Here is a 25,382-nt window from a genome sequence, read left to right as displayed (position 1 = left end):
AGCAGCGAGCAGGTGGGCAGTAAGGAGCAAAGGGTCCTGGACGGTGAGAGGGTGCAGGGCGGGCTGAGGGACCCCCCCACCCCAGTGCATGAATTTCATGCACCAGATCTCTAGTTGGTATATAATGGAATACTAGCGGGGAAAGTGAAGGATAGCAATATACTATATGGATGATTCTTAGAAATATAATATTGAATGAAAAAGCAAGTCTCAGATTGCTTATAGCATAACAATTTTATAAAGCTTGAAAACAAAATTAAGGAATAATTTGTTTATCCTGTTTAAAATTATGTGTAAAAAGCAAGAGGTTGGTAAATTTTTGTTGTTAATCCTCACCAGAGGATATTTTTTCATTGATTTTTAGGGAGAGTGGAATAAAGAGGGAAAGACAGAGAGAGAAATATCAATCTGAGAGAAACACATTGATTGGTTGCCTCCTACACAAGCCCTCCCCAGGGCCCAGGCCGAGGAGGAGCTTGCAACCGAGGTATGTGCCCTTGACCAGAATTGAACCCAGGACCCTTTGGTCCGCAGGCGGAGGCTCTATCCGCTGAGCCAAACTGGCTAGGGCAAGAGGTTGGTAAATTTTTAAAAATCAGTAGTGTGCTCTTTATGGAGCAAGCAGGAGAATGAAATGGGAAAAGCACGGAAGCAGATTAAATCTATAATAATAAAAGCGTAATATGCTAATTAGACCGGCTGTCCTTCTGGAGGACCTTCTGGACGAAGTCAGGGCTGCAAGGGAAGCCCAGTTCCTGGGTGCCTGCCAGCGGCCAGGGGAAGGAAGGCCTACTCTTGCACGAATTTCATGCATTGGGCCTCTAGTGGTATTATAATAATGTTTCTCAATGGTGGGTTCACAGTGGTTTGGTGGTTATCAAGCTTCATAACTAATAGAGTTTGCAAGTATTCTTTCTATGTTTCAAATAGACATTATAAAAAATAAGGAAATTTATTGCTTTAGAAAATCCCATATTCCTGCCCTAACCGGTTTGGCTCAGTGGATAGAGCATCGGCCTGTGGACTGAAGGGTCCCGGGTTCGATTCCAGTCAAGGGCATGTACCTTGGTTGCGGGCACATCCCCAATGGGAAGTGTGCAGGAGGCAGCTGGTTGATGTTTCTCTCCCATCGATGTTTCTAACTCTCTATCCTTCTCCCTTCCTCTCTGTAAAAAAAAAAAAAAAGAAAAAGAAAATCCCATATTCCTGTTAAGGAGTGTAAATCTTCACTAACTCTAACATTCCCATAGAATTTTTCAAGGACTCTCTCTCTCTCTCTCTTTTTTTTACAGCCTCCAAAAAATTGGCCTGTGTAAACTCAAAGTTTCATGGGCCAAAGTTTCTTGGGACAGATTGGGCCCAAGTATTTAATGGTTTTAATAGTGATATGGTGCCCCTTGAAGTAAACTCCTCAAAGTTTCTTGGGAATAGGGAATAGGCTGTGCCTTATCTCATGCAGCGCATTAGTTTTTGTGGTTTTTTGTTGTTGTTGTTCAGTGAGGTAGGCAAAGGACTAGGGTTATCAAAAGTTCATCATACCACTCAGCCAGAGTGGCTCAGTTGTTGAGCATTGACCTATGAACCAGAAGGTCACAGTTTGATCCCCATCAGGGCACATGCCCTGGTTGTGGGCTCAATCCCCAATGAGGGGGGAGGGGGGTGTAGGAAGCAACCAATCAATGATTCTCTCTCATTGATATTTCTGTCTCTCTCTCCCTCTCTCTTCCTCTTTGAAATCAATAAAAAAAATACATTTTTAAACGTCATCATATGTACATAAAACCTTTATATGTGGTCTTAGAAAATTTTTAGAAATATTTTTACCCATTCTAACATTGGGATATTATGAGGAATTCTATATACTCAAGACATTTTCTAGGTATAAAATGATTTTTAAAATATTTAATGCCATCTAGTGACTAAACCTGAGTATGCATATGCAGAATTTCTGGTTTCAGCTGTTTGTATTTTCCCCATCTTCCAATTTATTCAATAACATTTATTGAGCCTTGACCATACCAGGTTTTATGTTAAACTGTAAGTGTGCTAAGATGACAAAGGCAGTCTTTGCCACTAAGTAGTTCACCATAAAGAAATGTAAGGGTCATAGGTGTACACTATATTGACTCTGTAAATCCTCATATTTTTATAGTGATTTGATCCAAACTATACCAATAATTTTCCATTATTCTGCCTCATTAACTAGAGTTTTTCTTTATGTATAAGTACATTTAGAAGGTAGTTTATTGTTACTGTAGCAAGTTTCAAATCTTACCCTTTCTAATAATTAGAAAGAAGCAAATAAAAACTACAGTGAGGTATCCCCTCATACTAGTCAGAATGGCGACTATCAATAAATCAACAAACAACAAGTGCTGGCGAGGATGTGGAGAGAAGAGAACCCTAGTGCACTGTTGGTGGGAATGCAGACTGGTGCAGCCACTGTGGAAAACGGTATGGAGTTTCCTTAAAAAATTAAAAAATGGAACTGCTTTTTGAACCAGTGATCAAAAGGGTATATATCCTAAGAATCCCAAAACACCAATCAGAAAGCATATATGCACCCCTATGTTCATAGCAGCATTATTTACAGTAGCCATGATCTGGAAACATGGAAAAAGACTTAACTGTAAAATGTGAAACCATAAAAGTCCTAGAAGAAACCATAGGCACCAAAATCTCAGACATCTCTCGTAGCAATATGTTTACCAATACATCTCCCAGGACAGTGGAAACAAAGGAGAAAATAAACAAATGGGACTACATTAAAATACAAAGCTTCTGCACTACAAAAGAAACCATCAACAAAATAGCAAGAGAGCTCACTACATTGGAGAACATATTTGCCAATGAAACATCTGAAAAGAGGTTAATCTCCAAAATATATAGGGAACTCATACAACTTAAGGTAGACAAACAATCCAATTAAAAAATGTGGGCAAAAGATACCTCCAAAGTAGACCTACAGAAAGCCAAGAAACATGAAAAAAATGCTCAAAGTCACTAATCATGCGAGAGATGCAAATCAAAATGGCAGTGAGATATCACCTCACATCTGCCAGGATGGCTATCATCAACAAATAAACGACAAGTGTTGGTGAGGTTGTGGAGAAAAAGGAACCCTAGTACACTGCTGCTAGTGGGAATGTAAACTGGTGCCGTCACTGTGGAAAACAGGATGGGGTTTCCTCAAAAAATTAAAAATGGAACTCCCTTTTGGCCCAGTGATCCCACTTCTAGGAATATATCCTAAGAAACCTGAAACATTCATCAGAAAGAATATATGCACTCCTGTGTTCATAGCAGCACAATTTACAATAGCTAAGATTTAGAAACAGCCCAAGTGCCCATCAGCAGATGAATGGATAAAAAACTGTGGTACATTTAAACAATGGAATACTTGGCAAATGTACACTGAGTGGCCAGATTATTATGATCTCTGAATGCATAATAATCTGGCCACTCAGTGTATATCCTATATAATAAAAGGCTAATACGCAAATTGTCCCCTCCACCAGGAGTTCGACCAGCCGGCAGGCCGGCCAACTGCCCATGTCCCCTCCCCCTTGCCAGGCTGGCCGGACCCCACCCATGCACAAATTCATGCACCGGGCCTCTAATGTGTGTGTGTGTGTGTGTGTGTGTGTGTGTGTGTGTGTGTGTATAAACATATATATATATACACACACACATACACTGAGTGGCCAGATTATTATGTGTTCAGAGATCATGATAATCTGGCCACTCAGTGTAATTACAACTGGTAAGATTCTCTTCTCGCCAGACTAGAAAAAAAATGACAGGGATTGTGGCAATCAGGAAATCTTAAGTTCGATTTAAAGGGGTGACAGTTGCTTTTCCCGCCAATTATTGCTAAGCAGGAATGTGGGCCCTATGTTTTCTAATCTTTGGATTTTTTCATGAAAAGTCATAGTTAATTTAGGCATGTGTTCACTTATGAAACTCAAAAGCTTTTTAAAAGATGTATAAGCCAAATTAAACTTGTGTGGGGATGAAACTTGTCATCTCTGTACTAATAACCAACCCCAAACCAATATACTTAATCCTTTTAGTTCCCACTATCTTCATGTAATCCCATCCTCTAATGTGGCTGAACTGTTCCTTGTCTCCTAATCTATGCTTACTCTACATGCTTTTGCTCTTCTTCCATTCTAGACTATTCCTCCCTCAGAGCTACATGCTACACATAAAATTTTACTTCTCCCTACACATAAGACCCAAAACTATAAAACTCTTCAAAGAAAACATAGGAGAAAAGCTTTATGACATTGGATTTAGCAGTGATTTCTTAGAATGACACCAATAGCACAGGCAATAAAAGTAAAAATAGATAAATTGGACTACATAAAAATCTAAAACTGTGCATCAAAGAACATAGACAATAGAATGAAAAGGCAACCTATAGAATGGAAGAAAATATTTGCAAATCACATATCTGATTACAGGTTAATATCCAGAATATATAAAGAATTACACCTCAACAACAACAATAAAAACCTATTAAAAAGTGGGCAAAAGACACGAATAGACATTTTTCCACAGGAGATATACAAATAGCCAACAATCATGTGAAAAGATATTCAACATCACTAATCATTAGGGACATGCAAATCCACCCACACTGAGGATCACCTCACACCCATCAACGTGGCTACTATAAAAAACAAAACACACTTCTAATTCCTGTGCTGGGGATTTACAATACCATGAGACATATTAGATCTTGAATATTAAAGTTTCTGATTAAAACAATCATAATCCTTTCTTTAATTGCTCTTTTTAAAGTTCTCTTTCCAATACTACTATAAACTACAAACCAATAAGAGTTTGATTTGTTTGGTCCCTTTTCCTAGGCTCAAACAATCAATGAAATTGTTCTTAATCACCATTCAAACAAGGTGTTGGGTAAAATTTTTACCTGAACAATTTTCAATTCACTAATGTTTAATGTGAAAATATATTAATACAGTATTTTTTTAAATTCACCTTCTCTGAAATCCCAATGGTGTCAACACTCTGATTTTGTAATGTATACCCACACATACCTTAAGGGTGCTGAATGAACCACATTGAAAACACAGTTGCTCTAAAGCTAGAAGGAGTGTGTGGGTCACTCTCACCCTGAGCCTGTGCCTGAGAAGTGAATGAGGTCACAGTTGTATGATGGAACAAACGCTTTATGGGATTCTTGATCTGATTGAAGCCCAGAAGTGGTAAGTAGCATGGTCTAAAAATAGGTAAATATATGAATTTTGTGGGAATCTACACAGTTTGTTTGTTTGTTTTTAAAGTATAATCTCTATGAGATGTTGAAAGTAGTTTTTTAAAGAAATGATAATTTTGAGCCATGAGGATGACTTCACAGCACCTTTCAAGTGCCTAAATTGTGATCCTCTCCGGAGTGCCAGCTCTGTGGTAGGTTTCCAGATTTTCAGCACATGTCCTTGAGTTGTTTAGAAGCAACTGTTTTCTAGGTTCTGGGATGAAGACCTGGAAAATTGATCGAACTCTAACCAGGGACTTTTTCTTCACAGTTTAATTGTATATAATCGTCTAATATTCCTAAGTCAGCAACCCAGTTTTTCTTCTCAATGAACCACCTAATACACTCTACATTTTGAAAAGATCATTGCAGAGATAAAACCAACAATAAAAGTGGGAAGCCCTACCATCCCAGCTTCTGGTTCATAGGCCCTAACTCTCTAACTATACAGAGTGGAAAAGAGGGACTAGGGAGGCCATAGTGGTTGAGTCCATTCAGGAGGATGTAGGGTCGCAAAACAGCATTGTATCCCACTCCTATTCCTACTTTTAAGAAAGACCTATGGTTTCATAATAAATCACGTGGGTTTCAGAGGGATCTCCCAGAAGGAAACCCTGGAGAAATCTACTTACTACTAAACAGGTATCCAAGATATAAACAGGTAAGTATTTTGGAAGTGCTATAACATTTTATTCTCTGTTAGTTATAACATGAAATGTCCCACTGATTTAAAAAATAAATTTCGTCCTTAAATAATTTTTTCTACATATTCCAAGGGGACCTTCCACATGGCTTTCCAACTTTGCACAAACCTCTAACTTTAATTCCTTTAAAACCTCTAACATCTTACCATTCCTTGAGGCCCTGGACTTCAAATTTCAGGTCTTGAGCTGAGAATGTTGCAAAAGAAAGTTGTACTATAGCCCCAACCGGTTTGGCTCAGTGGATAGAGCGTTGGCCGGTGGACTGAAAGGTCCCAGGTTCGATTCTGGTCAAGGGCATGAACCTTGGTTGCGGTCACATCCCCAATAGGAGGTGTGCAGGAGGCAGCTGATTGATGTTTCTCTCTCATCGATGTTTCTAACTCTCTGTCCTTCTCCCTTCCTCTCTGTAAAAAATCAATAAAATATATTTTTTTAAAAGAGAAAGTTGTACTATAGAGAAATTAATCTGTGAGTCTTAATTGTACCTTCTGAATTCCAGACAGAGTTACTGGCCACATGGCAGTTTCTGACATTAAGCCAAAATTTAAGCTGGATCCTCTAACAAAAGTACCCAGCTCCCATGGCAAGAGGTAAGTAATGAACATATTAAGGTGATGAATACATTACAATAAGGAGTTATTAAGGTGATGAATATATTAAATACCCATAAAGGCTGTGATGAAACAAGTTAGAATGCTCTTCAAATATCTATTCTGTGAGCCCTAGCCAGTTTGGCTGAGTGGATAGAGGATTGGCCTGCAGACTGAAGTGTCCTGGGTTCAATTCTGGCCAAGGCACATACCTTGGTTGCAGGCTTGATATCCTGCGGGAGGCAATTGATGTATCTCTCACACATCGATGTTTCTCTCTCTGTGTCTCTCCCCTCCCTCTCACGTTCTCTAGAAATCAATGGAAAAAATCCTCAGGTGAGGATTAACAACAACAACAAATCTATTCTGGGATAAATTGAGTTATGAAACAAATGTGAATTGAAGATAAAGATTTTTATGAAAAGTATACACATCCTTTTTCATTGGAGAGACAAAGAGTTCTCCTTCCTGTTCTCCCAAATGAGAGGCTATTTTTGTGTGAGGGGACGGAATACCCTAGAGGGCTTAAGAAGTTGTCAGTTATACATTAAGATGTTTTGAATGCCAGTTTAAAAAAGAATACATTTAGAGGATCATAAAGAAGACCTAAGCCCCTAAGCAAGTCAGAGTGTAAAGAAAAGGTCTGTAGCTCAAATATGGCCAGTAAAATGAAATCTAGTTTATGGTGGCAGTGTGGGGGGGCCAGAGGGCAGCAGGCCTGTGGGAAGAATAGTGCTATGGGCTGTCTCGAGCAGGTGGCTGGGCAAGACAACATAAAAAAGAAACAGAAAATGAAATCTGGTAAGTTAGCGATGACCTAAGCTTGTATTAAAATTAGGAAGAGAGGTTTGCCTGTGACACTAACAATAGCTTTTACTTAGTCTGATGGATAAAAAATTCCAGTAAACAGTAGCCACCAATAACTGAAAGTGAAAGCCTGATCTATTCGTTATCAAATCATAAGCCTCTCTCCTCTCTCACAATTATCCATTTTCTTTGCCACTTTGAGAATATTTCTCCTATTATCCTTTTTTCCCCATTTATTTTCAGAGAGTGGAAGGGAGGGGGAAAGACAGAAACATCGATGTGAGAAACACATCGATTGGTTGCTTCCTGCACCCACCCCGATCAGGGCTGGGTATTCAAAGAACATAGACAATAGAATGAAAAGGCAACCAAGGTATATGTCCTTGACTGGAATCAAACCAAGGACCCTTCAGACCTCAGGCTAACACTCTATCCACTGAGCCAAACAGGCTAGGGCAGGGGTGGGCAAACTTTTTGACTCGAGGGCCACAATGGGTTCTTAAACTGGACCGGAGGGCTGGAACAAAAGCATGGATGGAGTGTTTGTGTGAACTAATATAAATTCAAAGTAAAGGAGAGGAGGGGAGAGCAAGAGAACCGGATAGAACAGCTGGATCCAGCCCGCGGGCCGTAGTTTGCCCAAGGCTGGGCTAGGGCCTAGTATCCTTGACTATGCCATTGCTAGAGGAAGATGTTACTTTTCTAGAGGGATGTGGGTAAGACAACCTTGTAGTAGCCCAATCCCTTCATCTCATTATCCTGCATTGAAGTAGTGACTTTCTTGTCACAAAGTAATCAAGCAAAGTCTAGATAATACCACATGTAGGTTGAATTCCTACATGAGATGAGAGGCTAGCCTGGCTTTGCTCCAAATCTAAGATTTTCCAAATCGTTAAAACATTATAAAATAATAACACTATTTACCATGTTTGATCCAAGATAAGGCTTGAAATTCTGCCAAGACTATCCTTTTTTTAATGTAGCTAAAAAAAAAAACCACAACACAAATAAACATTTTATACTGCCTACAGCCGTGGGCAAACTACGGCCCGTTCAGCTGTTCTATCCGGCCCACGGAGCCGAAAGAGCGGAGGGTTCTCTTGCTCTCCCCTCCGCTCCTTTACTTTGAATTTATATTAGTTCACACAAACACTCCATCCATGCTTTTGTTCCGGCCCTCCGGTCCAGTTTAAGAACCCATTGTGGCCCTCGAGTCAAAAAGTTTGCCCACCCCTGGTAGCCTTTTATTCTTGCTTCTTTCTTTTAAAAACATATTTTTAAATTAATTTTAGAGAGAGAGGAAAGGAAAGGGAGAGATAGAAACATTGATTAGAGAGAAACATCAATTGGCTGCCTCCTGCAAGTCCCCTATTGGGGATTGAGCCTACAACCTGGGTATGTGCCCTGACCAGGAATTGAAGGGTGACTTCTTGGTGCATGGGTCGATGCTCAACCACTGAGTTACACCGGCCAGGTTCTTTCTTGCCTTTTGAGAACTTTGTATTTCTGCAACAACTGCATCTTTTATATAATGCCCCCAAATTTTTTTATCTTTAGAAATACAATAAATATAAAATAACCTATCCAAATAAAGGCAAACTTGAGTTTTCAGAAGTTCAGGTAGGAAATAAAAAGGAAACACTAGAACCGTGGTTGGCAAATTGCAGCTCACGAGCCACATGCGGCTCTTTGGCCCCTTGAGTGTGACTCTTCCACAAAATACCATGGCCTGGGCGAGTCTATTTTGAAGAATTGGCGTTAGAAGAAGTTTAAGTTTAAAAAATTTGGCTCTCAAAAGAAATTTCAACCGTTGTACTGTTGATATTTGGCTCCATTGACTAATGAGTTTGCCGACCACTGCACTAGAAGAAGAAATCAATGTTAGTAAAAGCTGAAAAAAATAAGATCGATTAGATAAAATTCCATGTCAAAAAAGTTGAGAATGGTACGAGACCCTATTGCCTCTTTAAGTCTCTTTTTGAAAATCTACTAGATACATAGAGGGTAGTAAATTCATAAACCATAACTTTTTAAATTTAACTATCATGTTTGGTATTTCTCCTAGTGCCATTTTTAAAAACTGCTTCTTATAAAAAAAGAGACATTCCATATTTTAAAAACTTTTAGTTCTACTCATATCAAAATTAAATGTATTTTAAATAAATTTATAAAATTGTAATAATTATTATAAGTTTACTTTGGAAATTAACATATTATAAGCAAACCCATTTTTCATAATATATCTTTATGTCCCTAAACTAATAAATACTGCAAATTTACACAAAATATCTATCTATAATAATAAAAGTGTAATGTGCTAATTAGACCGGACAGCCGAATGACCTTCCAGACGTCATTCCGGACATCCTTCTGGACGAAGCCACTGCTGCCAAAGCAGAGGCGGTTAGAGCCGATCAGGCAGGCAGGCAGAGAGGTTAGGGGTGATCAGGCAGGCAGGCAGAGGCGGTTAGAGGTGATCAGGCAGGCAAGCAGAGTCGTTAGGGGCAATTAGGCAGGCAGGCAGAGGCAGTTATAGGGGTGATCAAGCAGGCAGGCAGAGGCGGTTAGGGGCAATCAGGCAGGCAGAGAGGTTAGGGGTGATCAGGCAGGCAGGCGAGTGGTTAGGGGCGATGAGGCAGGCAGGCAGAGTGGTTAGGGGTGATCAGGCAGGCAGGTAGACGAGCAGTTAGGAGCCAGTGGTCCTAGATTGTGAGAGGGATCCCCCACAGGGGTTGGGCCTAAACCGGCAGTTGGACATCCCCCGAGGGGTCGGTCCCTGGATTGCGAGAGGGTGCAGGCTGGGCTGAGGAAACACGCCCCCCTCCCGCCCCGTGCACCGGGCCTCTAATACACACACACACACACACACACACACACACATATATATATATATATATATATAGAGAGAGAGAGAGAGAGAGAGAGAGAGAGAGAGAGACTGATCTACCTCTAGTCTCTCTTATGCTGGTAAAAAATATAATTTGGCAATTAAAGTCATAAAATAATCATGGATACAAACTTTTGCTATAAGGATATTCACCATAAGATTACTTAAACTAGTTAAAAATTTGAAACAGCTTAAATAATATAAGGCTTGGATTTTTGAGCTTTGGAGTCAGATAAACCTTGTTTGAGTCCCAGGTCTTCCTCTTACTCTCTGTGAGCCTCAGTTTCCTCTTTTGTAAAATGAAAGAAATCGGATATTTTTAAGGGGGTAAGGGTGATGGGCAAGTATAGAACAGAGGAAATTGGACCTCAGTGGCCAACATTTTCTCACTGTCCACCCTGTAGCTTCTGGCAAGTGACTAACAGGTCCCTTAGATGGTATGACTCTAGATATATTGTGATGCTTACAATCATTCCAGTCAGCAAAAACTGATGAATGGAACTAATATTTGCTGGTTTCAAATATGTATTCAATCTTTTCACATCTTTTCTCAGGGATAAAGATTTACCAGGATCTCTCCCATGCCAATTAGGGTACAAGGAAAGGAAGTTGAATGCTTCACAAATTCAAGGTAAAGAGAATCATTCCCCCAAATGAAGACATAAACAAAAGCCCCATAATATATCTGATCATTTTTTTTCTCTGAGAGATTAGGGATTTCAAGGGTTGTCTACTGTACTCTGTTATTTGAGAGAGAGAACATTTAATTCAATGTCTAATTTGTGGGAAAGAAGGGGGATTACTTTCAAGTAAACATTTTCCGCCCCAGCCAGGTGGCTCAGTTGGTTGCAGTATCAACCTATGAACCAGGAGGTCACCGTTCGATTCCCAGTCAGGACACATGCCTGGGTTGTGGGCTAGATCCCCAGGAGGGGGCGTGCAGGAGGCAGCCGATCAATGATTCTCTCTCATCATTGATGTTTTTATCTCTTTCTCTCACTCCCTTCTTCTCTGGAGTCAATAAAAATTTTTTTCAAATTAAAACCAATATGATGTAAATTTTAAAATGAATTTTAAAACATAACCATGCCTACGTGCACATTACCTCTCTGACCTCTCCTACTCCTACTCTCCTCTTACTTACTCTGCTCCAGCCACTCTCATGTCCTTGCTGCTCCTGGAACATGCCGGGCCCATCCACCTTAGGGCCTTTGCTCTAGCTCTTTCTTCTCTCAGATATCCACTCCCTCTCACCTATTTAATACAAGCAACCTATCCCACAATCCCTGGTACTCCCAGTCCCCTGACCTTGCATTACTTTTCCATTTTTCTGTAGCACTTACCACCTTCTAACATATTCTCTAATTTACATATTTATGAAAGAGCAGAGATCTTTTTCTGTTTAGTGCACAAAAGTTTCCTCAGCACCTAGAGCAGCATCTGGCACATAGAAGGTATACAATAAATAATTGTTGATGAAGCTGCATTAATGCCTGAATGCCTACTAACATGCTCAAAATACAAGGAAAAAGAGAAACAAGTCAGAGATGGTTCCAGTCCTAGAGAGGCCTTCCTTTCATCAAGGGAGAAAGATGTAAACTTTAGACACAATTATAAGGCAGGTATCATTATCTCTATAGAATTAATAACTCTTGTATATGAAGATCTAACACTTGAATGTGATATGAAATGTTTTATTTTGGTGCCATTTGGGATATACTTTGTTCTGGACTTATTTCTTCATTTGCTAATTTTAGAAACTATATTCTAATTTTGGCTCCAGTTAATTAACAAATTGAGTATTTCTTTGAAAAAACTTTGTATCTATACAACACATACAGACCTCAGATTTCTCTAGGTTTGAACTAGGTGGGCTGCCTGGTTCCTCTTCTCCAGGCCTTAACACTGAAATGAAGGTGTTGGCCAGCCTGGCCTCTTATCTGGAGGCTCTGGACGAGAATCTGCTTCTGAGCTTATTCAGGTTTTTGGCAGAATTCAGTTTGTACAGTTGTAGGGCTGAAGTCCCCATTGCCTTGCTGGCTGTCCATCAACAGCCTTTCTCAGCCCCTTAAATCTGTCCGCATTCCACATCACATTGCCCTCCACATCTTCAAACCAGCAACAGTGGGCCAGGCCCTTACTCTGATAATCCAAGATCCTCTTTATTTTAATTACGTATGCAAAATCCCTTTTGTCTTGTAATGTAATATGTTCATAGACTCCAATAATTAGGGTGTAGACATCTTTCAAAGGTCATTTCGCCTACATGTTTGGTTTTCCACCAACTACTTGATTCCAGTTCAAATCTCATGCAAGGACACTGTCCTTCTTTTTTTTTTTTTTTAAATATATTTTATTGATATTTTACAGAGAGGAAGGGAGAGGGATAGAAAGCTAGAAACATCGATGAGAGAGAAACATCGATCAGCTGCCTCCTGCACACCTCCCACTGGGGATGTGCCCGCAACCAAAGTACATGCCCTTGACCGGAATCGAACCAGGGACCCTTCAGTCCGCAGGCCGACGCTCTATCCACTGAGCCAAACCGGTTTCGGCGACACTGTCCTTCTTAAGGAATGTCTATTAAGTACTCATATTTCTCTCAATATATTTTCAGAACATGATCTCCAATCAACTGTATTGTCTGTCCTAGTTCCATTAGAATATGTATGTGTTCTTGAATAACTGTCCTAACTTCATTCCACTTCCCCAGCCTTCCAAGATGCCTACAACTTCTTTACCAAGGATAAAACTGGCTGTATTGATTTACATGGAATGATGTGCACTTTAGCTAAGGTGGGAATGCATCTAACCAAGCATGATGTCTATAATGAATTAAAATATGCTGATATTGATCGTGAGTACTTTAACTTACCATTATTTTTCTCCTAAAAGCTTTCCTTAGGTATATACTTTCCTCTCAGGGACTTTATGAACATGAGAATTGAACCTCACTTATTTGCCAAAAGTACATATGTATGTGTTTCTCTTTAAGGATATCAGTGAAGTATGTGTACAAGTTATGAAATCAATGTAATGCTTCTTTGAAAAATCCTGTGTGGAAAATAAAAGTGGTTGCCATATTTCAATATTGAATTCAGATTACCTGTCATGGCACAGAGAAGTGTAGACATTTTGGAGGGTGCCTTAAAATAACAGATGCAAAGGCATTGACAATTTCAAAATGCCATGTTGCCAAGGAAATCCAAGCCCTTTGTTTCTGTATGAATCATAATTCTGACAAATCTTCCTTCCATCATTACAACCCATCTATATTGAATTTCAAATGCCACAGCATGTTTGTTGATATTTTTATAGCATACAGATAATGTTTCTTTGCATATACTGACCTACTGATTAGTAGCCCAAACTAATATGTTGTGTGGGAAATATATTCAGAATATTATTTTCTCGCACCTCTCCCCACCCAGCTGCTAGTGCCCTATTCAGTTTGCATCAATTCCCCACATGAGTCGATGTCACCAGTTAGTTAAAGCTTCACTTGTTTCCACTAACTGCCCAATCTTCCTATTCTTTCATTGAAACACACACACACGACTCTAAATAGCACTTAATTTTAGAGGAAACAATGTACAACTTGGGGATGTTATAGTAATAGAAATATTAGAGGTATAGAGTGGAAAGCAGGGGTGAGTTCCTTGCAAAATGGCAAGTCTCTAGGAAAGGAGTGAATGGATAGGACTATAGTGGTTAGGAGCGCCTGGTTTGATGTTTACACGCCACCATTGCTTCGGGGCGCTGTGGGTGACTAGTGTAACGCTAAGACCACTTCAAGAAGACCTGAGCACATTTCCAACCCTAAAATGCTCTGATTTTAACTATTAGATGACCCATGATGTTTTAATTTTTATATTTAAAATATAATTTGATAATTAAAATACATCTTATACCCTTGTTCTGAGGCTTAGATTTCTGTTGCAGGAGATGGGAAAGTGAATTTCTCAGACTTTATAAAGGTGTTAACAGATAAGGACCGCTTCCTTAAAGCTGTGGGTAAGTAGAGATACTACTGAATATATAGCAGTTGGAGTAGTTGCAATTCACTGCATAGTAAATATTATTCATTTCAGCCTCCAGTCAGAAGACAAACCAAGAATGTGTACTCGGGAGTGTGACTTACTTTTGTACTGCTTCTCCAAAACTGTATTTGCTGAGCAAATTGATAGTTTTAGATTTAACTTAAGTGTATCAAGTCCTTCTGCAAGAGATACTATTTTTTTATCTCTAATGAGAGCACTCAGGCAGTGGTGTAGAAAAATTTGTTTACCTTTTATAGTATTTAAAAATTTTTTTAAATATATTTTATTGATTTTTTACAGAGAGGAAGGGAGAAGGATAGAGAGTTAGAAACATCGATGAGAGAGAAACATCGATCAGCTGCCCCCTGCACACCTCCCACCGGAGATGTGCCCGCAACCAAGGCACATGCCCTTGACCGGAATTGAACCCGGGACCCCTCAGTCCGCAGGCTGACGCTCTATCCACTGAGCCAAACCGGTTTCAGCCCTTTTATAGTATTTTAATTCTTTACTGAGTACATGTGCTACTTTGGGAGGCACTCCTTTTACAAAAGAAGAAAATTTAGAGAAAAGAAAAATGCTCTGTCTCATGCAAATTTGGGTGTACATAATTTACGGTTTCCCAAAAATATCCTCCTCACCCTGAGGAAGCCTCTGCCCTCAGTGCAAGGGCTGTGGAGAGTCTGCTTGAGGTTAGAGAGCATGTTCTCACATAAGGTTATAAATAATGTGAAGGTAAATATTTTTATTAGTCCTCTAATGGTTTGTTTATGAGTTTAACAGGTGCCTTGGAAAATCTAATCCTATTCATATCATGTTTTCTAGGATAAATACATTCCAAATTCCAGATACTGTATATTGTTTTGAAAATATACCCATTCATAGGCTATGCACTGTCCTTAGAGCAAACAGAACTTATTGCTTCAAGTACCACTATAGTAACAAGGATTTGCCTGCAAGCCAGAGATATATTTACCAACAACTCCTTTACAGGACAATTGTCCTCAACATATAATTCATGTTTATATTAAATGTATTACTATATTTACTTAGAGGCCAATGAACTAAAAGTCTTTTTTCAGTTCCATGATTATTTTGTCTATTCAGTAATAAAAATGACCTTTCTATAATAGAACTGATGTTGAAAGTTTTTCGAAAATTCTCAAGTCTTTGATTCGGTATTAATTTTGTAAATAAAATAAAAAGACTGTCATTTTAGTACTTTTTTGATAGATGATTTTTTTCGGAAAGCATTTTGAATCCTTTTTTTTCCCCCTTTATAGTTCCAGAAAAAGACAAGTGTTTAGATTTTGCTGGCAACCCAGGGATCCTGTTGTTTGAAATTCTATCAAAGCTTGTAGAGATGTCAGCCTTACCCAGAAAGGCTATAATGGAATTAGTAAGGTAAGTGACAAAGGGGCAAAAAGGACCTTCTCAGAAGCACTTATGAGGATGTTAACAAGGCAGTCTCCTCTCACTAACATTCTACTTCACAGGGTCTGCTCCAAAACAAAGATGTGTGGGCAGATGGTCACATGCCACAACATGAGACTTCATGACTTTATCCCCACAGTACTGCCCAGCTCTGAAATTGCAAGGCTGACCTCAGACCATCTTGGGCCCACACTAAGTACCTAAGACAGCTAATGAAGCTCAGCCTTTCCTACCCTAAGCTAGGGAATCCCAGGAAAATCAGACTTTTCCAAGGATGATTTGGGGTGGGCTTGGAAGTCTAGTTTGAATACAAAATACTCCCATTCATGCTAGAACTACTAAGGGCTTTCAAGAGGTCCTTTGAGTCTGAGAGAAGGCACAGCAAGTTCAGACTTCCCAAAGTAGCCTTTGGAGTGGAACAGAGCCAGATACAAAATTAATAGAAGATGAGGAAGCATTCTCACACCCAAATGAGTCTTTTTCCTGGGAGGGAGGAGGGAGGAGAGAGAGAGAGAGAGAGAGAGAGAGAGAGAGAGAGAGAGAGAGAAATATTGACTTGTTGTTTCACCTATTTATGCATTCATTGGTTGCTTCTTGTATGTGCCCTGACGAGATCCAACCCACAACCTTGGCATATCAGGATGATGCTCAAACCCAGTGGTCGGCAAACGCATTAGTCAACAGAGCGGCAAACCGTGGCTCACGAGCCGCAGTTTGCCGACCACTGCTCTAACCAACTGAACTACCCAGCCAGGGTAACCTGGTTGGTCTTGGGAAAGAGGAAGGAAGCCAGAGCCCAGGAACTACATATATAAAATAGTCAAATGGGTCCTAGCCAGTTTGGCTCAGTGGATAGAGCATTAGCTTACAGACTGAAGGGTCCCAGGTTCCGTTCCAGTCAAGGGCACATGCCTGGGTTGTGGGCTCGGTCCCCAGTGGGGGATGTGCAGGAGGCAGCCAATCAGTGATTCTCGTTCATCATTGATGTTTCTATCTCTCTCTCTCCTCCCTTCCTCTCTGAAATAAATAAAAAATATATTTTAAAAAATCTATTTATATAAAAAGCCAGCGACTGGATCGCTGTAACAACCGAAATGACCGATCGCTATTGCCGCCAATGAACCAGCCCTATCTGGGGGTGGGACCAGTTGGCCAACCTCCCACGGCCCCTCCCCCAGCTGCCCCGCCCCCGATGGGCCCCCACTACCCCGATTGGCCTGAAGCCCCTCCCCCCAGCTGGCCCCGCCCCTGATCACCCCCCCACACCAATTGGGGGCAGGGCCCGCCGGCCAATTCCCTGAAGCCCCTCCCCCATCCAGCCTGGCCATGATTGGCCCCATCGGGGTGGGCCAGCTGGCCAACCTCCCGCCATCTCCTCCTCCCAACAGGCCCAGCCAAACCCCACCCATGCACAAATTCGGGTACTGGGCCTCTAGTAAATAAATAAAATATTCAAATGGCCTGTGGCAAATATCAGTAGATCTTACCTAATAATAGACAAACATGTAAATTGACCATACCTCCACTACGCCACCAGCCAATCCGGAGTGATATGCAGATTAACCCAACAAAGATGGCAGTTAATTTGCATACACAGGTGCCGAGTGACAGGGGCAGGAGGCTTGCATTGTCCCACCCCCGGTCTCTCAGGGCCTCTGGGCAGCGTGGGAAAGCAGGGCTAGAGTGGAAAGAGGCGGCTCCGGGGCCTGAGCGGAAAGGAGCTGGGCCGGAGTGGTGCCGGCAGCCAGGGAAAGGAAAGCCCATTCTAGCACAAATCTTTGTGCATCGGGCTTCCAGTATTCTATAAATATCACAGAAACAGGCATTCAGGAAGTAATAGTGAATGACTATACAAATTATATTTAAAATAAATTTATTCAGCATATATAACTTGCATTTGACTCTCCCCCTCTCGGTCCCCTTTTTATCTAGCAGGCACTTTTTCAGTAGAACTATAGCATTTTTTAATTTATTTCTGGGTTACCTTATTTATTTATTTATTTATTTACTTATTTATTTTAGCTATTTCCAAAGAAAATTCCAAGAAACCACCTCAGGAATATTGTGGAATCCCTCCCCTATGGGTTATGGAAAAAGGAGATTTAAGCCAGACATGTGCACACCTCTGACCTCAAGCACGACTGCCTTTGCTAATGCTGCCCGGATTGCAATAATGAAAGAAAAGGATTTACTCAAATATCTTGAGGAGCTCAGGAGTAAGAGCCATTTATTTTCCCCTCTACTGTAAAGGATTTATTTGTATATTAATGGTCAAAAATAAACATGAGAGGCTAAGTGCTGTGAGAACAGGTCCACAGCCTGTCTTGAATGACTGGTCTCTGATACCCAGATACCATTTGAAAGCAAATCTATATATGACCTGAGTCCTCAGATACCTGGGTGAAGCTGAGAGTCTGTGGAGGGGTGGGAGTTGGGGGGCACAGGAGAGTAAAGAAAGTGGGTCATGGCACAGAGAAGTGTAGACAAAGCAAAATAGATGTCATATGTATGTCTTTCATGTGAATTTCTTCTTATATTATTTGTGATAACATTTTGTGTGTGTGTGATAACATTTTTTATCTTTTTAGGATGCAATCCTCCTTCAGATAACCCATATTCAAAAATACCCATCTTTCCATTGTTTCCTAACGTGGATGGGCTGGTAATGGGAAAGCCATTCAAAGACATGCAGAAATTAGAAATGCTTAGGAGAAAGGAGCCTCTGAGTTTCTTTGATAACTACTTTTTCCATAAAAGAGATTGGAAAACACAGGTGAGATTTAGATTTTGTCACATCAGTTAATTTAAATACTTACGTTGTTTTTTTATTGACTTCAGAGAGGATGGGAGATGGAAAGAGAGATAGAAATATCAATGATAAGAGAGAATTATAGATTGGCTGCCTCCTAAACGCCCCACACTGGGGATCCAGCTCAATCTGGGCATGTGCCCTGACCGAAATCAAACCATGAGCCCCTGGTTCATAGGTCGATGCTCAACCACTGAGCCATGCCAGCCGGGCTAACTACTTGCGTTTTTAAGTTCTAACTTAAAACTTGTTTGGAGTGGAACAGAGCCAGATACATAGGTCAGATTCCATAGACATAGTCCTAAATTTAAGTTCATGTATAAATATTTAATTTCAACAAATAGTTAAACTTACTGAAAAATACAGTCCTAGGCTTGGGGTTGGGGGATGGGGAATATAAAAAGAAGAATAAAAAGGCCCTCAGGTCCTACCTCCAACTGTTCTTCCATCAACTCGGGGACAAGCAGCTGCATTTTGGTCTCCTTCAACTGGCTCTAGATCGTGGTTGGGCCAGACACAACCCAAAGGAACAATGTTGTGATGGAGGGGCCATCCTGCCCTTGGACTGGAACTCATTTATACTCGCAGCTGAACCTTCTGGACCTGCTTCAAGCTCTGTTGCCTTTAATCTATTTGCCTTCCTCTCAAGGTACACTTTATCATCATGAGTTTTAAGGTCTCAGGCAAGTATGCCCTAGTTTCTGGATATTCTTTCAAGAATCTCTGGCCTTCCCCTGGTTTGTCACAGGCCTTCTAGCCTTAGAAACAAGATCAAGCTTTGACTAGAGACTAGCCCACCCTGTGGAGCATCTCTGGGTTTCAGAGGTCCATGTGTGGTTCACATCATTATGAAATCCCTAAAAGGTCCCTGTAGGCATAGGTTTAAGAGTCCCAGAAGCAGGAGGAGGGAGAAAAAATAGGGAATTGCTCATCAATAGGCATGAAGTCAAAATTATGCAATATGAATAAATTCTAGAGATCTGCTCTACAACACTGTGCATATAGTCAATGCTGTATCGTACACTAAAAATAGTGTTGAGGATAGATCTCTTGTTTAAGAGTTCTTACCACAATAAAATAAAAATAAATTTTTTTAATGAGTCCCATGATGATCACAAATGACCTAAAGTTAAGACTTTGTCTTTAGCTCTCCAAATGAAGTAACACCCACAGGCAAATATCATTGACAGTATGGTTTATCAGTATTTTTTAACGTTCCAACATGCAGCTAACATTGAAAACCATTGCTCAATGAAAAGGGAAACTGAGTAAATGAGAGGCAGGGAAAGAGCTGTCTATATAACTTGTAAGGCCTAGTGTAAAATAAAAATGTAGGCCCCTTATCCAAAATTATTAAGAACATAAAGACAGCAACAGTGGAACATGAAACTGAATTCAGGGCCCTTCTAAGTTTGAGGTCCTATGTAATTGCATAGGACACACACCCATGAAGTTGGCCCTGGAAAGAGGATAATTGAAGGGATATGGTCCAGGGGACAAATAAAGATACAGGGGGAGATTTTGGCCTTGGAAATTAGGAAAAACTCACATATAAGAGGGAAGGAGGAAAAACCAGGTTCAAGGATGGAGAAATCCTAAGGTGGAAAGACGAGTAGAAAGGGTTCATATTAGATAGCCTTGAAGAGACAATCTGAGGGAGTGTGAAGGTCTAGTTTTTTATTGGTTACTATGAAGACTGTTAACAGTGAATGAAGAAAAGTAATATCAAACAGTACTGCAGGTCTGGACGAAATTAGGCGATATACATGTTCACAAAAGCAATCAGCATATTCACAAGATTTCTACTGCATTGTGCAGCAGCCCAGGAACAAGGAACACGGATGGCTCGTTCCCATGAGAAGTCTGGGAGTAATGTAGGTTGTACTCCGTGGAGGGCATATTCATTTCAGTGCTGTGTGATGGCTTGGAAAGTTTGAGTAAGGAATGATTTGGCTCCTCTCTACCCTCTATATCCATTCCATACATAAATCATCTTAAAGTCAATACTTCTCTTATGAGAAGGCTTTATTATTATGAAAGAGAATTTGCTAAATGCCCATCTACACTTGGGACAATACCAGGTACCTCAAAACACCTGAGAAGTACTTAAGCAATAACCTTATAAATCATAACAAACCCTTTCATAATACAATATACTTCTGTTTATTATGTCTTTGTTGTATAATTCAAACTAAAATACATCAATAACCTTCTTTTAAAATGCGCATCAAGGCAGCACATATAAAGCCTATCGACTCTCCCTCCGGCTACCCAACTGAGATCCTCACCATTGACCAAATGTTCAAGAAAAAGCAGAAATGGACAGTGTCTGATGCAGCTGCTCTTAAACCACAGGTGAGTACTCACAGTTGAATGCCTTCCCAGAAAGCATGGACAATATTTTCCACTTCAATACTACAACCATAAAACCAAGAGGCTTTTTTCTCCTCTATGTCTTTAAAATAAGACATAGATCATTTCTAAGTTTTACCTGTTGTAATGACATTTTTAAAAAATTTTTTAATTGATTTCAGAGAGAGGAAGGGAGAGGGATATAGAGAAACATTGATGAAATCATTGACTGCCTCCTGCACACCCCTACTGGGGATTGAGCCAGCAGCCCAGGCATGTGTCCTGACCAGGAATCAAACTGTAACCTCCTGGTTCATGAGTTCACCCTCAACCACTTAGCCACACCAGCTGGGCATAATGACATTTCTTGCTCTATAATCAAATGGATTCAAATGTTAACTGTTATAATTTATCCTGCTAATCACCTATGGAGCCATACCCAGCATCATTTCTGGGACATTAATTTGTTTCATGCTGGAAATAGCTACTAGTTAAGATACTAAACCAACAATCACAGTGAGGGGTACACTCAAGGAATCATGATGAGTTAAAGCATCTTTATTACAACAGCTAAAAGAATCTATAATAATAAAAGGGTAATATGCTAATTAGACTGGGAGACCTTCTGGACGTCCTCCGGGACAAAGCCATGGTTGTGGGGCCAAGGCAGAGGTGGTTAGGGACGATCAGGCCAGGAGGGGAGGGCAGTTGGGGGTGAGCAGGCTGGCAGTAGGGGACCCTTGGGGGCGATCAAGCTGGCAAGGGGGGCAATTGGGGGCGAGCGGGCCAGCGGGTGGGGGCAGTTGGGGGCTAGCAGGCTGGCAGGCAGAGTGGTTAGGGGTGATCAGGCAGGCAGGCAGGTGAGCGGTTAGGAGCCAGTGGTCCCCGATTGCAAGAGGGATGTCCCCTGAGGGGTCCCAGATTGGAGAGGGTGCAGGCTGGGCTGAGGGACACACACACACCCCCGCATAAATTTCATGCACTGGGCCACTAGTAATAGCAGTAATAGTTTAAGTGAGCTTCCTAGGTGCCAGGCATTGTGTTCTTCCAGTGCTCTAATTCACATGCACTAATTCATTTACTTATCACAATGACCCTTTGAGGTAGGCACTGTTATCATTCCTTATCATTTTACAAATATGCACAGAGAGGTTAAGTGACCTGCCCAAAGGCACACAGCTGGGCAATAATAGAGCCAGAATTATAAGTACTGTCAGCTTGGCTCCAGAATCCACACTTGTAACCACAAATCTGTGCTACCTGCCTATTTTTGTGACCTGACTTCTTAGTTCCTTTTGTAGTCCACTGAGACAGACTGAGGTGTATTTATTTTATGCCGCCTCCCTTCTGTATTTGACACTAATGATAAAACTCTCCTTGACACTTTCTACTTCCTTGGCCTTTACAATACTGGATCTTCAATTCTCCTTGTAGCTCTGTGTCCTTTTCTCTCTCTTCTCTTTCCTGAATGTTCATCCCTAAGTCTTAATATTTCCTTGTTTTCTAGTGACATCCTGCTGCTCTTCTCATTATAGACGCTCATCCACTAATTTGTTCAGTAAATATTTATCAATTGTTAACAAAGTTCTGGGATTAGGAGATACCACAGAGAAAAAAACAAAGTTCCTACCCTCATGGAGCTTAGAGTAAGGGTGGAAGACAGGGAGAAGGAAATGAGCAGTAGTAATTGTTGTGATAAATGGAACTTCAGTGAAGGCTACTGAGAGCCCAAGGCCTCCAGGCTGGCACACCAGATGCCCCAAGGGCTGAGATGCTTGGGAAGATCAATAACTTGGCATACCTGTAACCCAGTCACAGCAGAATATTGGGGATCTCTGCATTAATCTAAGGAAAAGCTGGGATGAGTATTGTTTGGACTATTGATCTACCCTACTTATTTCAACTGCCACCTATACACTAATAATTTATAAATTTGTCACTAGCCTGGACTTCTTTCCAGTGCTCTGTCTTACCTCACTGACTGCTGGACCTTTCTACTTCACTCTCTCATAGCATATCCAACTTGACATGTCCAAAACCAAATTCATTATCTGCATCAAACTGGCTATTCCTTGGGTGAATATCTCAGATGTTGATATCTACCATCTTCCCAGTCACTGACACTAGAATGCCAGGAGTCATCCTTAAGTTACACATTTTCCTCATTCCTCACATCTACCAATCACCAAATCTGGCTACTCTCATTCCCCTGAAGATTTTTGAAATCTGTCCTCTTCACTCCATCCTATCACTACCACCTTAAGCCTCTATCAGGTCCAGCCTAGACAATAATCTCCAACCTTGTATCCCTACCTCTTAGCTGCTCCCCTCTGCCCACTCTCCACACAGGAGCTCCAACTATATCACTGTCCTGCTTAAGATTGAATGCTTCCCTCTCACAGATGACAGGGTTTTCAATTATATGTCATGCTCCACACAATTGAGGAATTTATCTCACGTCCATCAGAAAGAGTGGCTCACAACAGCGTGATTCTCACTGAGGAAAGGGTTCTTCCCAGCCTAACGGAGACCAAGTCTAAGGGCCAATGACTGGTACAGCAGGCCTTCCCTGCCTTGCCTTCATCCCTCCCTCCCACTTTAAACTTGATGCTTTAGCAATAGCAAAGTGCGTTACCCCCTCCCCCACCAACACCAGGATATTTATTGCCTTTGAGCCTTTGCTCATACTAACCCCTCTCCCTGGAACACCTTCCCGTCACCACTCTCTCAATTTTACAAAATCCTTAAGGACCTACGCAGCTCAGCATCTTCTCCCTCCCTGACCTAGAGTGGACTGAGAGCCATTCTTGGCACTCCTCTTATATTCAGAGCCTATCGCCATCCCACATTTCCTCCTTGTTTTAGTCTATTGTGTTATTAACATTCTTATAAAAATTTTTATAATCTCATTATTCCAAAGTAATTTATTTTCATTGTCCATCAACTTCTAATTCCTCAAGAGGCTCCACCAATATATAAACTCGGTGACTTTCCGGTAAACTGAGAACATAACTCTTGGGATATCTAGAATTGTGGTCCACAAATCAAAGATATTTTAAGATAACAACTGTAAACTTCTGCTTTCTCATTACAGGTGAAGAGAGCTATAGATACCTATAACTTAGGAATTGCTCTTGAGCACCGGAAAGAAATGCTAAATTTCTGGCATAAGATCCGAGGGGATTTGGTTGGAGTAGACACTAAAAATGAGTCCTTTTATGAAACCTTTTCTACTTATACATGGTCCTGGAATGTTTGCCAAGAATTACTTTCCCCAAAGGACTTAAGGTTATATGATGCCTGCATGAATAGAAATTCCTTCCACAATTCTTCATTCTCTTCCTCTTCGGATACCAGTGAATGTGACATAGAAACAGGAAGAAAAAGAAAACGGAAAGGTTTCAAAGGGTTTCGACAATGAAATTTCTACATTTTCTAAGCAGCTCATTTCAATCTACTTTTTCATAGATATCAAAATTATGGTTTCTTGATTTTGTCTAGTACATTCTTAGCAGCTGGAAATGTTGACATCTTTTAAATTCTAACCAGTAAAAAAGTTTAAGTCATAATATGGTTTCCCTTTTCTAATTCTTACTGTAGCAAGTAAATGCCATTCTGTTATCTCCCTAGCAACCAGCTGCACTCTGCTGCCCCCATCTGGCTCTGGCTCAACACTGCCTGGGCAGGAGAAAAACTGAAAGGCACTTACCTGGACACAGAGCTGCCCTTGTGAGCTCCTAAGGGCCCTCCCAGCAATAAGCATCTGAATTTATGTGACTATAAATGGCATTAGGTTTTTTCATTATTTGTCAGGGTGGCCAGAGGCAATGGATGACAATGACCTTTCCGTTTCAGGGAATAATATCACCATCTCCCAGGGAGTCTTGATTAAATATGGGTGTTCCTAAGGCTCCTTTAGCCACATACCTTCAGGCCCTCTTAAAAATAGCCCTTCTCATCCATTATATTTCTTGTTGTTGCCCTTTAATACATTGAATAAAGCAGCACATAATAACTATATTACAAGTTGGGGGTTGTAATTATTTTATTGTGGAAAATATATAGAAAACTTACTATTTTAATTATGTTTACGTGTATATCACCCATTACATTTTGTTCCATTATAGGTAAAGAAAAAAATAAAATAAAATAATAGAAAAAGAAAAGGACATGTTCCATATTGATGGTGCCAGTGGCTTATAATGTAAAATTATAACATTCCAGGAAAAAGCAATAAAGAGAGTGAAGGTAGCAAAACTGTTTAATAAAATAGCCTTGAAGAGCCCTAACCAGTTTGGCTCAGTGGATAGAACATCGGCCTGCGGACTCAAGGGTCCCAGGTTCGATTCCGGTCAAGGGCATGTACCTTGGTTGCGGGCACATCCCCAGTAGGTAGTGTGCAAGGGGCAGCTGAATTGATGTTTCTCTCTCATCGATGTTTCTAACTCTCTATCCCTCTCCTTTCCTCTCTGTAA

At 40.7% G+C, this 25,382-nt stretch overlaps 1 protein-coding gene across 1 annotated transcript; it reads left to right on the top strand.

The window, feature by feature from the left end:
• Nucleotides 1-6,492: 6,492 nt before the first annotated feature.
• EFCAB3 (EF-hand calcium binding domain 3) lies at nucleotides 6,493-24,328 on the top strand (the record flags this gene model as incomplete). The annotated part of the gene is made up of 9 exons (XM_080679132.1): nucleotides 6,493-6,578; nucleotides 10,827-10,903; nucleotides 12,986-13,129; nucleotides 14,215-14,286; nucleotides 15,596-15,716; nucleotides 17,769-17,962; nucleotides 18,335-18,519; nucleotides 20,788-20,910; nucleotides 24,002-24,328. The coding sequence occupies exons 1-9, from the start codon at nucleotides 6,505-6,507 to the stop codon at nucleotides 24,326-24,328; spliced, it is 1,317 nt and encodes a 438-aa protein (XP_080535258.1). The 5' UTR covers nucleotides 6,493-6,504.
• Nucleotides 24,329-25,382: the final 1,054 nt, after the last annotated feature.

Source organism: Plecotus auritus, assembly GCF_963455305.1.
Source record: "Plecotus auritus genome assembly, chromosome: 7".
In the NCBI taxonomy this organism is placed as follows: Eukaryota; Metazoa; Chordata; class Mammalia; order Chiroptera; family Vespertilionidae; genus Plecotus; species Plecotus auritus.
This window is presented reverse-complemented; position numbering and strand designations above follow the sequence as displayed.